Genomic DNA, 17,120 nt, shown 5'->3' with positions numbered 1-17,120 from the left:
GTGGTATGCGTGGTTTGTGTTTCTGTGGGGTGTGTGTGCTATATGTAGTGTGCAGTGTGTGTGGTGTGCATAGGTGAACGGGTGTGTATGTGAAGTGTGTGCATGTGGGCAGTGTAGCGTGTTGGTGTTTGTGCACATGTGCCTATATATAGAGTGTGTGTATGTGGTGCATGTGGTGTGCAGGGTGTAAATGGTGTTTGTGTATGTGTTCATGTATGTGTGTGATGTGTATACGGAGTGTCTGTGGTATACATAGTGTGTTTATGTGCAGTGTGCAAAACGTGTATTTGCATGTGGTGCGTGGTTCATATCTATGTGGCATGTGTGGTGTGCACAGTGTTTTGTATGTGTGTATGCATGTTGCATGCATAGTGTGTGTGGCATGTGTAGTGTGGAGAGTGTGTGTGGTGTGTGTATATGTGGATGTGTGTGAGTGGGTGTGGTTTGCGAGGGGTGTGTGTGTATGTGCTTCTATCTAGGGTGTGTGATGTGCCTGGTACGCATGGTGTTTGTGTGTGGGGGTGTGTGTACGTGGGTGTGGTGCACCCCGAGTTTACCGTGGAGTCTCAGGCCAGGCGGAGGGATGTGGGGACAGAGGTAGGAGTGTGACCTGGAAGGCATGGTCACAGGGGGTGATGCCACCAGCAGGGCCATGCCCACTTTGATTCCATTACAAAACTCCTGTTTAGAGGGAGTCAGTGCCTAGAATTTCCCAGGCCAGACATGCCACCCAGACTTGCCAACAGCCAGCCTCCCTGCCGTCCCCTGGGACATGTGTGGCTGTGTCTTCAAAGGGAAAGATAATTGCAGGGGCTCTGAGGTAGGCCCTCTTCCCGCTGAGGGAAGACTCAGGGCTGCCCCCGGATGCCCCTCCGAGCTGTGTGAACTGGGAAAGGTAAGCCCCATGGCTGATGCTCCAGTCCTGCCTCCTACAGATGGGAACAGTCCCGCTCTCCTGCTAAGCACTGTTGGCTGCCACCCCACCTCCACCCCAGCCACTGGGCTCCTCCATCATGTGGAGTCCACTCCCACTCAGTCCCTTTGCAGTCCCTGTTCCCCAGGCCTGGAACTCAGCCTGTCAATCTTGGCTTGCACAGTTGTTTCACACCATTCTAAGATCAAGGCAACTTTTCTCTCCTCCAAGAGACCCAGTGTCCCAGGTTTCTCAGCTTTGAAGCACTTATCACCACAGGAAATGACCTCACCCATCACTTGAGGGACCGCCCCTCTCCTTTCCCTTCTGGAAAGTGTCACCCTAAAAGTGGGATCATATATGTTGCATACCCCTGTAACTCTCACACTTCAGAACAGTATCTGAAAGACAACCGAAGCTCAATGAATATACATTGAAAAAATAAGTCAATAATATGTATAAAGAGTGGGTAAAAGCATCCAGTGTTGTAAGATATTACCTATAAATGTTTATTTAGTCCATTCCCAACTATATACATAAGTTGTATTATTTTCTAAAGGTGTTCTGAACTACAGAAAGAAAAAATGTGCACAATAGATTTTTTTTTTTTTTTTTTTTTTTTGAGACGGAGTCTCGCTCTGTCGCCCAGGCTGGAGTGCAGTGGCCGGATCTCAGCTCACTGCAAGTTCCGCCTCCCGGGTTCACCCCATTCTCCTGCCTCAGCCTCCCGAGTAGCTGGGAATACAGGCGCCCGCCACCTCGCCCGGCTAGTTTTTTGTATTTTTTTAGTAGAGACGGGGTTTCACCATGTTAGCCAGGATGGTCTCGATCTCCTGACCTCGTGATCTGCCCGTCTCGGCCTCCCAAAGTGCTGGGATTACAGGCTTGAGCCACCGCGCCCGGCCGACAATAGATTTTTAAGTCAACCTCATAATGAATTTATTTGAAAGGTTAAGTGCTCTGCCTGCTAACTACAACAGAAAGCAAAGGAGAGCCCCTCCATCAGTGTCAGCACCCACCCGCTAGACTAATCTCCCTGATCATGGCCACAGACCCATCTGCAAGGAGGAACTGACTCCACATTACAGGTAACTGAGACGCAGGGGGCTAAGTCAACTGCACAGAATGACACACTCATCAAAATGCAGAGCTGGAGTTTCAATGCTGACATTTTCCCGGGGAGAACCACAGGTGAACAATAAAATGGGAAAATTAATCTCCTCACACAAAAGAAGCCTCCCTCTACTCCCAGCCTCAGTCGTATTGGCAAGCGTGAGCACCCAGGAGTCAGAACTCTCACTAAATAAGAATAGAGCTAACTATGAACATATCCACAACAGGGTGGGAGTGGGGAGGGGATGACCACACATCCGGAGACAGAAAACACCACGGGAGCATGGGAGAGGCTCCTTCTTTGCCCTAACCCAGATCAACATCTCAGCCCAAGAGTCCCAGCGCAAAAGACAGGATGCAGCAAGGGACTCCCTGGCTGTGGGGACAGGAGAGAGAGGACCACCATAGCGTGCCCCCAAAATAGAAGTAGGTGGAGGCTTTCTCGGCCATGGCCAGCTGGCATTCCACAGGCTCACTTACAGTGACCCGATAAGCTATATAAAGCTCGTTTTGTGGCCACGACAAAGCCTAGGGTGGAGAAAACTCTTAATTATAGCTGATGTTCTGGGGCTGGCCTTGTCCTCGGCCTCCACCCCACACACTGCAGGAAGCTGAGGCTGAGATGGCATCCCCTGGGAGCCTCTGTCAGGCCATGGAGAAGCAGGAGTTGATGCCGTGACACAGAGGCACTTCCCCGAATGTGTCCAAAGACAAGGAAACACATGGCCACCAGCATCACGGCAGACCTTAGGGAAGGCCACTGGGGAGGTCAGGCCACTGGGGAGGCCAGTGATGACGCCTGAAATGTGCTTGTAATACCACTGGCCTTGTGTTACTGTTGTTACTGTTGTTATTCCACTCCTCAGTCTGCTGATACTTGTTTTCATTTGTAAAATGGGGATGATGATTTTTTTCAAGTTCGTTTCAGTCATTCATTCAACAAACAGCCACTGGCCACCAGGTCTGAGCCACATCTGTTCTAGACACTGTGTAGTTTGATTATTAGATATGCAGTAAGATTCCAGAAGGATGGTTGAAAGCACTCACTCTTAGGCAGTTAGGTTCTGACCAAAGAAAGACTTCCACACCTGTCCCCTGCAATCCTGGACAGGCCACTCAGCCCCTATGTGCCTCTGTGTCACCAACCATAAAACAGCCAGCCTGCCTTCTCTAAATCTGCACCAGCCTTCACAATCTAACCATTTGTCTCTGTTCACCAAAGTGTGAACACATTCAATATTTCCATTATTGTTGGCTATAATTTCAGATTTGCTTCATGTTCTTATTCTTTTCTTTGGCGGGGGTGGGGTGGGGAGTGAAATAGATCATTGCCCATGAATTTCTAATGTGCACATCACAACAGCAAGCACAGAATGAACTGTCAGGCCACTGCCCTTGATTTCCTTTAAACAATATTTAGGAGCTCATCCTACATACTAGTCTGTGCTCTAAGCACTAAGGTACCACAAGGAACAGACTTTGCCCTTGTGAAGCTTATATCCTTGTGTGTGAAGATACACTAAGCAGGTAAACTAACGCATATATACAATTACACACTCTGTTGTGTAATCGTCTGCCATTTTCCTGCTGCCCCAAGTAGACAAGAGTTTCTCTCGTAAGGACAAAGAGGATGCCAGATTCACTACTGCATCATGGGCACCTGGCCTGTGTCCAGCACAGAGGAATCACTCAATGTGCTTGTTGAATGAATGAATGACGTGAATGTTTACTATAATGCATGACTGTTAATGAAGGAATGAATAAATGAGATTGAATCAAATGGCTGTTTTAATGCATAGCTGTTGAATGAATGAATGAGTTGGATCTAACTGAATGATTACTACATCAAAAAAAATCCTGATATTTTTAGTCTACCATTTTCCAGGTCATTAATAAGTGGCCCCTATTGAGACTAGTTCCTCCTCAGGCTGTTAAGTCCCCCGCAGGCACCCTCTGTGTACCAAGAGATTTCTGGTGTTCAAATTCTGCCATGCTCCCTGATTCAATCTCACTAGCTGCTTTCCAATATGTTACTATTAGCTCTTTTATTTTGTTTTGCTTTGTTTCTAATTGAAGCAATTGTAAGGGGATTTCATTTCGTTTGTAGCCAGAATAGACCAGGCCCTCTTCATCTCACAGCTGTATTTACTAAAACTGATTCCCTTCAGATGACTGAGCATTCACTTAAATCTTACATCTATTTTCGGATTTTGGAGAAGCCCTATCTTCACAGAATCCATGAGCTTTTCCTGACGAGATCAGGGCGGACGTGTGTTCTGGGCTGGCCTGCATAGGTTTCCCTTTCTCTTGGTAACAGCTCACTGGTTTTCCTTCATATATCAAATCCCTTTCCTTGAGGAAGCTGGGTTGGGAACTAACTCCACTCCCAAATGTTAAACAAGGTCTTGTGACAGGCCCAAAATATTCAAACTATTTTCACTCCCAGACTAATGATTGGTGTACGGATGGTCACATGACCTACACTAGTCCAACGAGACTGAGTGCCAGGCCTGCTAGGTAATAGTCTCTTCTCCTCCTGGGTTTGCAGGCAGACATGGCTCTGAAATTCACTGAGAGGTGTCTTGCCATGGTGTCCCCAGGTTGCCCTCCCATGTCCATTCTCTCCCTCTGCCCTGCTCCCAGCCCAGGAGGCCAGCCACTGTGACTGCATCACTTAGCCTTGCTTGGCTGGAGTCAGACAGGGTCAGGCTAGTGGAAGGAGCAGCCATATAAGAGCAGATAAGGGGCAGGGGTTTCTTTCTTGCTCCCTCTCTGCCTGTATGTTGTGGTCTGGCAAGAGAACTGTATTCCTTCATGACTAAGGGTCCTACAGGGCCACCCAATCTCAGCCCTCATGGACTCTAGTGACACATTCTATCCCTTCTCAGCTGGCTTCTCCCATCACTAGTTCGTGCGTACCTCAGTATCCCTTGTTGATCTCACCCTCCTCTAAATAAAACCTTCATCAGAGTCTCTTCACTGAAACCCATTTACCAGTATAATTCTGATACATAAGTCAAGCCAAGAACAGAGTTAACACCAAGACAGAGGTACCTGGAAATGGAGAGTGGAATGAATGAATCAAGGTTTCATCGCTTGAAGCTGCCTGACCTCTGGTCTTTCAATTTAAAGTGATAATACTAATAAATTTGCTTTACCAAGGTCAATGATGGTGAAGCCTGTGTTCTGGAGGCACGGGGGAGAGGCCTGAAGTCTGAAGGCCTGGGTTCTGTTCCCACCCCTGGTGTCTATTAACTGTGTGGTACATCCCAGGGACTTGATCTCTCTGGGGTTGTCTCTGCCATTCTCAGAGCCATCCCTGGGCATGAAAGAGCTTCAAAGTCTAGAGTTGTCTCTGCTGAGATCCAGAACCACTCTGAACCAAAACTGTCAGGATGGCAAAAACAAACAAACACAAAACAGTGGGAAGGATCTGGAAGTAACCTGGTTTCCCAGCACTCTGCATCAAGGGGTTCTGGATTCTGGAATGACAAGTAGAATTCATTGTTCCTGAGCTACCACATTGAATTGCTACTTCTTAGCTGGGACTGTGACCCTGTGCCTAGATCTCATCTGCACAGATTTCTGATTCACCCAGTACACACCTCGACCAATCCCTTAGCTCCAGCCCTGCCTGGGCTGTCTCCTATCACTCCTCTTTCCCCACCAGACCCATCCCCTCTTGGGCCTACAACTGACGGCCCAACACGCCTTGAAGCTGTGCCTTCCATGATCTCAGCATTCTGTGTGCTCTTATCTGTACAAAAGACAGAATCCTTATCCTGTGAGGTTGTGATACGGGTCAGTGAAGTCACTTATGGGAAGTCCACAGCCAATGCCTTGCATACTCTAGGGTAGATTACCTTCACTTAGCCTTCTGGGCATTGATTTCCACCTCTGCAACATGGGCCAAGTCATCAATGCTGGATCTCTCCCGAAACACAGTTGTCTGAATTTCTCCAGCAGTCTTGTGAAGGGCCTCCCTTTGTCCTGCTGTTCAGTCACATTCCATTCCCCACAGAGATCTGACCATGTCGCACCCCTGCATAAACCCTCCAGCATGTCTTCACCTTAGCACACAAGGCCCCCCTTTACGGGGACCCTGACAATCTGGCAACACCCAGCAGCCCTAATCTCCTTCTTTTCCCCAGCTGCATGGGCCCATCATGGTTCACTGACCATGTCATGGCATCCCTTAATCCCATTCCATCTCATCCTTCTCAATCCCATGCAGTTCATGCTCCTCCTCTGAATAACCTAAGCACCACTTCCTCCAGGAAGCCCTCCCTCATTCTCCATATCCCCACACATACCACAGTCACACATGGACCTGGCTGCCTGTGCCTTTATTCAAGTTTACCTGCACAGTACCATATTCCTTTTTATGTGTCTTTCCTGCCTTCTAGACTATGAGCACCCTGAGAATGGGTGCTGTGTCTTATCTTTTTCTGTAACCCCAGGAATCAGCACAAGGTCACACAAAAAAGTAGATAAGTATCTGATAAGTATCTGTTGAATAAGTAAGTGGAGATTAAAAGAGCCAACGCAGAGAAAAGGGTCATACTCTGGTACAGCAGCCTAGAGCCACCCCAGTTTCAGAAATGGTTTAGCTGTGTTCTCACTGGGCTGCAAGCCAGGCACAGCCCCAGGATCAGGCCCCTGCCTCCCCTGCTGAGTCACACCTGGCTGCTCCCACTGCCAGCACTTCCATGCTGCCCCAGCCCCCCAAGGCTTTCCCTGCCCCTGGCCAAGGTATAACCTATGGCTTCCGTTAGCGGTTGTTCAGTCCCCTGCAGTAATCAGAAAGACAGAGGCTGAGGCTCCACACTCCACCTGACCAGCTTCAAAGCACAGCTCCTGCTAGGTCTGGAGGAGAAGGTTACTCAGCAGCCACTGTGACCCAAGAAGGACAAATGTCACCCCAATGCAATAGGCAGAGGCAGAAGCTGGAGACAGTATGGAACATGAGAAACCCACTTCACCCTTCCTGTCCTGAGGAGGGGGCTGTCCTCAGAATGACCCCCACTAAATCCTGGAGGTCAGGCTTCCAGGTCAGAGCCCTGGGGACCATCAGCTCTCTGCCTCCCCTCCCCCTACCCCCAGCCACAATCAACAGATTCCAGACAAATAAGCTAGAGGCCTTGGGTTATCTCAGAGGGCACCGGGTCAACAGCACTTGGCCTCTGGGATAAGCAGCTCCTGACTGTGTCTAAATGACTGACTCTGGGCTGCTGGGAACAGCTGACGGAGCCTGTACGTGCCCATTTTCTTGCATGATCTCTCATCACAGCCCCTTGGGAGACCCTGCTATATGCCCAGTGCTTCAGGCCAGACTTTGCATGCAGTTTCTAGCTTTCACAGCTCTGGGCAGTAAGTAGAGGATGTTCCCATATCAGACACCAAGTATCTCCCAGGTGTCAGGGTGGTTAGAACCCAGCCCGCTTCCATTCCAAACCCCTTCTTGCCTCCGCTGGCGGCCTCTGCCTCTGGATGGAAGAAGACATCGCATCTTCCTGACAACAGGAATGTCCAGGGGGTGCATGTGCTACTAGGTTCCCTGTGTGGCCAAACCCAAGAATGTGGGTTCCCTCCGCCTCTGCACCTGCTACTTCCCCCGCCTTCCTGGAGCCAGCTGCAGGGTCCCTATCTGCCCAAGGACCTCTCCCGTGGGCTCAGCTGGTGGCGTCACTCTTGGCAGGGGTCGCGTGGGGCCCGGGCGCACTCACTTTCACACAGACGGCGCCGCAGCTTGCCCCGGATCTTGTCGATGGCATTGAAGTCGGACACGTGGAAGACGTGGGCGGACTTGGGCTCTGAAGCGATCTCCTCCAGCTCCTCCTTGAGTGCCTCGCCCACGCCCACAGCGAAGATGCGGATGCCAGCGCGGTGGGCAGCCGCCGCGGCGTCCAGCACCAGGTCCTGGCTGCGGCCGTCGGTAAGCAGGATGGCCACTTGCTTGTAGGCGCGGTCCCCGGGGCGGCCTCCGGAGCGCGGGGAGAAGCTGAGGGCCGTGATGTAGCGCAGCGCGTCACCCGTGTTAGTGTTGCCCCCGTGGTAGGCGAGGCGCCGGGCGGCTGCCTTGACCTCCTCCCGCGAGCCGAAGAGGCCCAACTCGAAGGCCGTGGTGGGCCGGTCACTGTAGCGCACGACCCCCACACGGGTGCGGTCGGGACCCACCTCGAAGGTATCCACCAGGTTGGCCACCCACTGCCGGACCTTCTCAAAGTCCTCCTTGCCCACGCTGGAGGAGGTGTCCAGGAGGAAGACCAGATCGTAGTGGACACTTTTGCAACCTGCAGGGGTGAGAGAAGGGGTGGCATAGGGCAAATGGGCATGGAAAGGACACTGTCCTGGGGCATAAAGGTCACTGGGGTCACACACACCTGCTCAAATGCCCACCTGCCCTGTTTCTCATGATCCAGGGGCCCTGGGCTGCCTGAAGGGCCTGAGCCTCAGTTTCCAAACCTTCAGTTGGCAATAATGATGAATTTTCCCCAAGACTACTATGAGGCTCAACGGACAATACGTAGCATCACATTAAAATGATTAACAGCCACCACACAGCACTATGCCCCAATCTCTTCACTTTTATTTTGTTTAAAAGGTAACTCCATTTTTTCATTATTTTTCAACTGACCACAAATAATGCATGCCTGTTTCCGAGAAGTCAGAAAATGCAATCAAAAGATGTTTAGATGGCCAGGCGCGGTGGCTCACGCCTGTAATCCCAGCACTTTGGGAGGCCGAGGCAGGTGGATCACGAGGTCAGGAGATCGAGACCATTCTGGCTAACACGGTGAAACCCCATCTCTACTAAAAAATACAAAAATCAGCCAGGCGTGGGGGCAAGTGCCTGTAGTCCCAGCTACTTGGGAGGCTGAGGCAGGAGAATGGCGTGAACCCAGGAGGCGGAGCTTGCAGTGAGCCGAGATCCCGCCATTGCACTCCAGCCTGGGCGACAGAGCAAGACTCTGTCTCAAAAAAAAAAAAAAAAAAAAGTTTAGATGTTTTAAATGCCCGTATTCCCATCTACACGGAAATAACCACTATTAAAGCATGGTATATATACTTGATTTTTTTTTATTTCCATATAATTATTAATAGGAATGGGACTGTACCAGACACACTGATACTTATGCTGTTCTCCCCGCGTTTAGTTATAAGGTAGAAATCCATTTCTAGTTTGATCATGCCGGTTTCCATGGCTGCACAGAGTCCTCTGCAGGGATGAACATAATTGATTTAGCCAGCGCTCTCCCGTTAGATATTTAACGACTCAGCCCTTTAAAATCAGATAATACAAGGGGAAGTGCTTTCCAATCTCTAGAACACTGCACAAATATTCAAGAAATTATCAAGAAGCCCTGGTCTTAAGGCCGGGCGCAGTGGCTCACACCTGTAATTCTAGCAATTTGGGAGGTCAAGGTGGGCAGATCACTTGAGGCCAGAAGTTTGAGACCAGCCTGGCTAACATGGCAAAACCCCATCTCTACTAAAAATACAGAAATTAGCCAGGCATGGTGGCTTATGACTGTAATCCCAGCTACTCAGGAGACTGAGGCACAAGAATCCTTTGAGCCAGGAGGTAGAGGTTGCAGTGAGCCAATATCGTATCACTGCCCTTCAGCCTGGGTGACAGAGTGAGACCCTATCTCAAAAAAAAGAAAAAAAGAAGCCCTAGTCTGACTCTTGCAGAAGGTGGGGTTTGGCCATCCCAACAGAAGCAGCTGACCAGGCCTCTGGGAACACCAGGCACAAACATTTGGCTATAAAAACAAAACTGAACAAAACAAAACAAAAAACCACTTTGTTGAAATACCAGATTGGAAAAGGTAAAATGGTCTGGTAGTGGCCTGGGCACATGAGAGTTAGAGGAGAATGCACCTGCGTGCTCAGCAAGTGACCGTGGACTTGTCACACCCTTTCTCAGGGGCTTTGAAGCCTCATAAAGGAGGGTATCTTTTTATCCACCAATTCCAAAGTTAGTGATTTATCCCAAGAAAACAATCAGATAAATGGGAAAAAAAAAAGATGTATAAAGAAATTCACAGCAGCATGGCCAAAAAAAAAAAAAATGCTGGAGATAACAGCACAATCACCTATGTGGAATTAAAGAAATTACTTAAAGAAAAATTATGATGTATTCATTGCTAGGCAGCCATGACAGTGACGGCTGCAGAGGAATCCTTATTTACCAGCATGGATACACTTTTCCAATATAGCACTGGGTGTGAAAAGCTGTTTATAAAATGGTATGTGTAACATAGAATTTCTGGAAAGAAAACCTATGTGCGTGTGTGTGCACGCACAATTGTATATGTATGTATGCATGACAGAACCTGAGAAGGAAATACTTGCTTACCTCTGGTAAGCAGAACTATGAGTGAATTTTATTTTTTGTATTTTTTGCTTTTATATTTGCAAGCAATAAAGTTCAAAAAACAGAAAAACAATAAAGCTATACGTATTTACACACATACTCCCACCAATGCTTCCCTATGTGGTCTGAGCCAATGCCACCCTTGAATGTTCCACACCTACCTTTCCCTCTAGTTTTAAAAATCCAAGTGACAATCTGCATGTCAGGCACTGAGTTATATCCCAGCCTTAGCAGGACTGATCCCTAACAGGATTAGAACTCTGGAGTGTGTTTGACCAGATGTGCAGACTTGGAGATAATTCCTGGGGAGTTTTTCTCCTTGACACAAAAGGTCACTCTTTTGTGCTTGGGACAATAATGTCCCAGTCTGTTCAGGATAATTGCTGCTGAGGGCCAGGCAGAACCCGGCCTGCAGGCTTTAATCCTAGAGCAAATTTGTTTGAAGGCTACAGAAGTTTCATTTGTTCAGGAGGCCTCCCCAAGGGGCCCTTTTGAGCTCAGGGCACATTTTCTCCCAGAGGCCAGGGAACAGGCGGGATTGTGTGCCCGTGAGGCTGGAGTGCAATGTGGAGAGAAGAGATCTGAACTGGGACGGGTGCCCTGGCTTCTGGCCTTGACTCTGCTAAGGCAGGAGCTATGCCACTGCTGGCAGGTGAGTGCTTTCCTTGGGCCCACCACTTTCCACTCTGAAATGAGGGCACGGAGGAGACCACCCTAGGGCCTTTTTGCTTTTCAATGTGATAATCCTGTGCATTGGCTGTGCGTTTGGGGTTGGCTAGATGGGCGCAGAAATCTCATGTTCCCTGCATGTAAAACAGGATGTCTACAGTTAGTACTGCCCTTCCAGCTAGCCAGGCTTTCAGAGGCTCAGGAAAAAAAAAAAAAAAAAAAAGCATGAGATAACTCTGTAAATTCAATAAAGAAATAATGTCAACCTTTCTTTTTTAAGTCCAGGGAGAAAAGCCTTAGAATATCACTTCCTGTAAGATGGGCCCAGCATTTTGCTTCCTGGATCTAATGACAGGCAGTCTCCCTGGCCACCTTGTGGGCAGTACACAAAACGTTGCACCTGTCTGTGTATTAAGGACCCTAGTGTGCAGGCTCTATGCCGAGGCTGTGGACCCTGATCCCTCCTTCACAACTAAGCACTGACCCGTGCCTTCCCCCAGGGCAGGAGCCCTCATACAGGTTAGCAAAACCATGTTGCCATGTCGCTCCCCTCCTGCCCCGGGCCTTCTCATCTCCAGTCAACTTTCCCAATTACCGGGTCTACTACATAAACACACTTTTCTCACCGTCCTGGATGCCTTTGCTAAGTGGGCTCCAGTGTGTACACGTCCCCAGAATGTGTCCCAGAACCTTCACAGGACAACACAGCCAGGTCCTCACCAGGGCCTACTCCCCGAGCTCCAAACCTGCACACACTTGGTAGAGACAGGCTCACAACCCAGGATGTGACTGATCAAGACATGTTAAAGCAACTCATTCCCTCTGTCACACTCTCTCCTCCTCTCACACGAACACACACCCATCCCCTCACATTCACACTCACATGCATACTGACATCGCCACACGTATTCACACACTCCCTCAAACTCACACACACTCCCCCACACACTCCCTCAAACTCACACACTCTCACACTCCCTCACACACTCCCTCAAACTCACACACTCCCCCACACACTCCCTCAAACTCACACACTCTCACACTCCCTCACACACTCCCTCAAACTCACACACTCTCACACTCCCTCAAACTCACACACTCTCACATTCCCTCACACACTCCCTCAAACTCACACACTCTCACACTCCCTCACACTCCCTCACACTCCCTCAAACTCACACACACTCCCCCACACACTCCCTCAAACTCACACACTCTCACACTCCCTCACACACTCCCTCAAACTCACACACACTCCCCCACACACTTCCTCAAACTCACACACTCTCACATTCCCTCACACACTCCCTCAAACTCACACACACTCTCTCACACTCCCTCAAACTCACACACTCTCACACTCCCTCACACACTCCCTCAAACTCACACTCTCACACTCCCTCACACACTCCCTCAAACTCACACACTCTCACACTCCCTCACACACTCCCTCAAACTCACACACACTCCCCCACACACTCCCTCAAACTCACACACTCTCACATTCCCTCACACACTCCCTCAAACTCACACACTCTCACACTCCCTCACACACTCCCTCAAACTCACACACTCTCACACTCCCTCACACACTCCCTCAAACTCCCTCACACTCCCCCACACTTCAGACTCATACACACTCCCTCGAACTCCCTCGTCAAACACACACTCCTACACTTCCTCACACTCCCTCACACACTCCCTCAAACTCACACACACTCTCACTCCCCCACACACTCCCTCAAGCTCACACTGCCCCACACTCCCACACACTTTGTCAAACTCACACACACTCCCCCACACTCTTCCTCAAACTCACACACATTCTCTCACTCCCTCACACACTTCAAAGTCCCACACACTCACACTCCCCACATTCCTTCACACTCCCTCACACCCTCGCACCTCCTCACACACTCATACACACACTCTCAGACACACACAGGCCCTTGCTGAGCAGCTGGTGAGTTTCTGTCCCTACGTTGGAGGGCAGCTGACTCACACTTGGATTCCAGACTCTCCCTCTCTCTCACACGGTCAGTTGTGAGCTCACTTGCGTGCACACACCACAGCCCATGCTCAGACACATGCTGTCTGCTCTGTCCCCAGCACAGCATGGCACAGCCCATGGTGGCCCCACCTGCCCGCTGAGCCTGGCAGCCGCTGCCCCCACTCCACAGCAGCAGCATCCAGAGGAGGCCGGCCACAGCGTTCCCTCGGAGGCCGACCATGGCTCTCCTGTTCTTGGGGACAGGCTTCTCTTGGCCAGGAAGAGACGCTGTGAGGGTCTACTGCAGCATGGCCTGTGTGGAGAAAGACACCCTTAGAGAAGGCTCTCAAGCTGAAAGTCTGTGAGAGGCAAACTCTGGGCCCCGCCCAGGGGGATTCCCCCACGCCCAGCCTTCCAACCCATCTTCCCTCCCGGATTCAACTCCAGGCAGCCAATGTGTAACCTTCCAGAGCAGAGCCAAGTGTGACCTCCCTTCATGGATGTATGCCTGGGTCCCCCCAGCCATCCAATTAGCAGATGGGCTTGCAGAAGGGAGTAGGAGAGGGCCTTGCACCTGAGGACTCCACACCACATCCTGCCTGGCATGGCTTGGCTCTGTGTTGCCACCCGTATCTCCCTCTCTGAAATCCCCACGTGTCGAGGGAGGGACATGATAGGAGGTGACTGGATCATGGGGGCAGTTTCCCCCATGCTGTTCTTGTGATATTGAGTGAGTTCTCAGGAGATTTGCTGGTTTTATAAATGGTAGTTTTTCCTGCTCTCTCACATACTCGCTCTCCTGCCTGCCACCATGTAAGAAGCACCTGCTGCCCCTTCCTCCATAACTGTAAGTTTCCTGGGGCCTCCCCAGCCATGCAGAACAATGAGTCAATGAAACTTCTTTCCTTTATAAATCACCCAGTCTTGGGCAGTTCTTTCTAGCAGCGTGAAAATGGACTAATACACCACCTAAAATCGTTCAGTATCACTGTCCTCATCTGAATACGGCACAGGGGACTGCCACGTTCCACCCACCCCTGTCCAGCCTGGCCTCTCACCTCGCCTCACTCCCTCATGCCGCACTTGGTAGCCATGAACTTTCTAGCCATTTCCTGCAGGTTCCAGGTGCACCACACCTCCCTTTGCGCCTGTGGGAGGGCTTCCCTCTACCTAAAATCCTCACACCTACCCTGGGAGCCTCTGGCAATGCTCAGCTCAGATGCTCCCCTTCTGGAAAATTTTTCCCAGACCCCTCACTTCCCTATGGATTGAGGGGGTCACTGCTCAGCTGCCTGCAAGTGAACCCTGAGCTCCTCAGCAGGAGACTGTGACTCTAATTCTCCATTTGCTTCATTGTCAGCCCTTTGGACTGCTTGATCCCTAGAGGCTGAGGCCAGGCCAACCTCACTGGGCATGGAAGATTAGAGCATTTACGCACGGTCAGTAAGTACCTATGAAGGAAAGAACTAATGAAGAATTCTTCAAAGGATTCCTGGACCTCAGTGTTTGCAATGGTAAGGAAGTTATCTCAAAGGCAGTTGGGCAAACCATCCTCATAAGGGTTATTCTGCTTCAAATAATTGGTGAATACTTTTTAAAAGTTTCTAATAAACAGAAAAATGTTAAGATGGTGGCAAGAGAGTACGTTGGGACCAAACTCATTTACCCTTTGTAAAGTACCAATCTGATGCCAGTATTTACAATGACCAGAGGGAAGACTGCAGAGAATCATGAAATGACATCTTATGAACTGGCATGTCCGCTGCAGCCCGGAGTCACGTGCCACCACCAGCACCCTGGACCAGGGCTAGGAGGGCTTATCGAAACATAAAAAACATGTGGCAGGGGAGTGAGCTCGTGGGTGTCTGTACGTGTTTCTGTTGCTGATCTTTCTCTGAATTATGTTGACATTTTCACTCTTCATCAATGACAATCTAAAATGTTAAAATGAATCACAAGGGAACCTCCAAAAACCTGGATTAACTGTGAAGAAAATATCAACAGGGCTGTGCCTGATGACAAGCATAGGTAAATGAATTTCTGGGATTATCCCCCTGAAATACACCCATGTGCATATGCGCATGCACACACACACACACACACGCACACACAGGATAAGCTAGCTGAATGCACATTTGAAATCATGAGCCACCGGGCTTCATCTGCTGCAGGAGCAGTAGATGAATTATTTGTGGCTCCAAGGACACAAATATTTGTGCAGATAATTCTGCAGAGAACCATGAAATGACATCCTATGAACTGGCATGTCCACTGCAGCTTGGAGTCACATGCTGCCACTAGGAATTATTTGTGGCTTCAAGGACACAAACATGCTCTCACCCTGCACTCTATCCAGGCTGCTTCTCCATCCTGTAATGCCCCCAGTCCACTTGACCTCCAGATGCTCAATCAGTTCTTCCAACTCCCTATGGAGTGGCTGTGGTCATTCCTATTCTGCCTGTTATACCTGATCTCAGCCAGATCACATAACTTGCCCAAGGTCACACTCCTGGAAGTGGTGGAGCAGGCACTGGACACCCTATAACCAGCAGATGCATTACTCCAAAGAAAGCCAGACCCCCATTCTACATCAAGTCTAAGTGTCTCTGCTGCACCTGCAACCCCTTAGCCCCTGGAGGGTTAAGTCTAGAGATACTCCCCTGCCTCAAATCCCTCCTACCCACTATATTCACCAAATGCTAATGTATCACACAGCTTTTTTTTTTTTTTTTGTTTTTTTGATGGAATTTCACTCTTGATGCCCAGGCTGGAGGCTCACCACAACCTCCGCCTCCTGGGTTCAAGCAATACTCCTGCCTCAGCCTCCTGAGTAGCTGGGATTACAGGTGTGTGCCACCACACCTGGCTAATTTTGTATTTTTAATAGAGATGGGGTTGCTCCATGTTGGTAAGGCTGGTTTCGAACTCCCAACCTCAGGTGATCTGACTGCCTCGGCCTCCCAAAGTACTGGCATTACAGGCATGAACCACCACGCCTGGTCTCACACAGCTTTTAGCACAGCATTTTTAGATGCATCTCATCAAACAGATTTATGGCCCTGTGCTGGGCTTATATCAAATGCCTCAAAAATTTTGTATGGAACTTTTGTTTTCCAACAACCCATTCAGGTTATATCTATCCTCCAAATTTTGCCCACAGACTTCCATCTTTTTTCCCACATCTCCTGGTACCCTCTGCAGGCTTTGGGGCTGATATCTGGATGCTTACATCTGGAGAAATTATTCCCCATATCACCTTCTCCCCTCTGGTCCTTTGCCACCTCCCTGATGAATGAGTGGATGGATGCATCCAGTCATATTTCTCACTTGAGGGTTAAACACGTACTTGTTCCCATGGGATCTGGCAGGGGTCCCAGGCACAGCCTGTGTCATGCCAGGCTGTGATCGTCTGCCCAGGGCCTGGCTCCCCTGTGGCCTAGTGAGGAGGGTCTTTGAAAGCAGCGACTGTGTCTTACTGGTTTCTGTAGTACTGGTGGCCGGCGCAAAGCCCAGCACAGAATTGGTGCTCAGTTAATGTTCATATTTGAAGGGAAGGAAAAGAGAAGGGAAGAGAAGAGGGAAAGGAGGAAGGGAGAGAAGAAAAGGAAAGAAAGAAGGGGAGGCTGATGACTCGGCTACCTTAGGGAAATAGTGAACTCAGAGAATCTGGACTTTTGGCAGTTTCTGAGCATAGACTCATCCAAGCACATTTCCTGTCTCTATTCTGCCTAGGACTTACTAGCACCCAAACTTGATCTTTTTGATTTTTTCAACAGTAAAAGATTACTTTGGTGCCTATTACTAATAGAAAAGAGTATTAAGAGTCTGCTTCAAGAAATGGGCTAAGCAGTTTTTGTCCACATATTGTTTTATTGGAGCCTCACATTCATGCTATGAGCTAGGTACCAATATCTCATGAAAAAAGTACAGCATGGGGGGATTAAAGTCTCAGCTGTGAGTGGTTGTGCTGGGATTTGACCTCAGGTCACAGGCTGTTCTCCATCCCCTTTCCATGCTGGGGATGTTTTCTCTCTTTTATTTATATATATATATAT

At 49.5% G+C, this 17,120-nt stretch overlaps 1 protein-coding gene across 1 annotated transcript in view; it reads right to left on the bottom strand.

The window, feature by feature from the left end:
* Window positions 1-13,378, bottom strand: part of COL22A1 (collagen, type XXII, alpha 1) — a 299,536-nt gene extending 286,158 nt beyond the window's left edge. Inside the window, exons 1-2 of the mRNA XM_011938231.1 lie at window positions 13,216-13,378; window positions 7,753-8,319 (exon numbers count right to left, since the gene is read on the bottom strand). Coding sequence (XP_011793621.1) covers window positions 7,753-8,319; window positions 13,216-13,306 — 658 coding nt within the window. The 5' untranslated portion in view covers window positions 13,307-13,378. The remainder of the gene's footprint in view (window positions 1-7,752; window positions 8,320-13,215) is intronic.
* Window positions 13,379-17,120: the final 3,742 nt, after the last annotated feature.

Source organism: Colobus angolensis, unplaced genomic scaffold, assembly GCF_000951035.1.
Source record: "Colobus angolensis palliatus isolate OR3802 unplaced genomic scaffold, Cang.pa_1.0 Scaffold17, whole genome shotgun sequence".
Classification (NCBI taxonomy): Eukaryota; Metazoa; Chordata; class Mammalia; order Primates; family Cercopithecidae; genus Colobus; species Colobus angolensis.
This window is presented reverse-complemented; position numbering and strand designations above follow the sequence as displayed.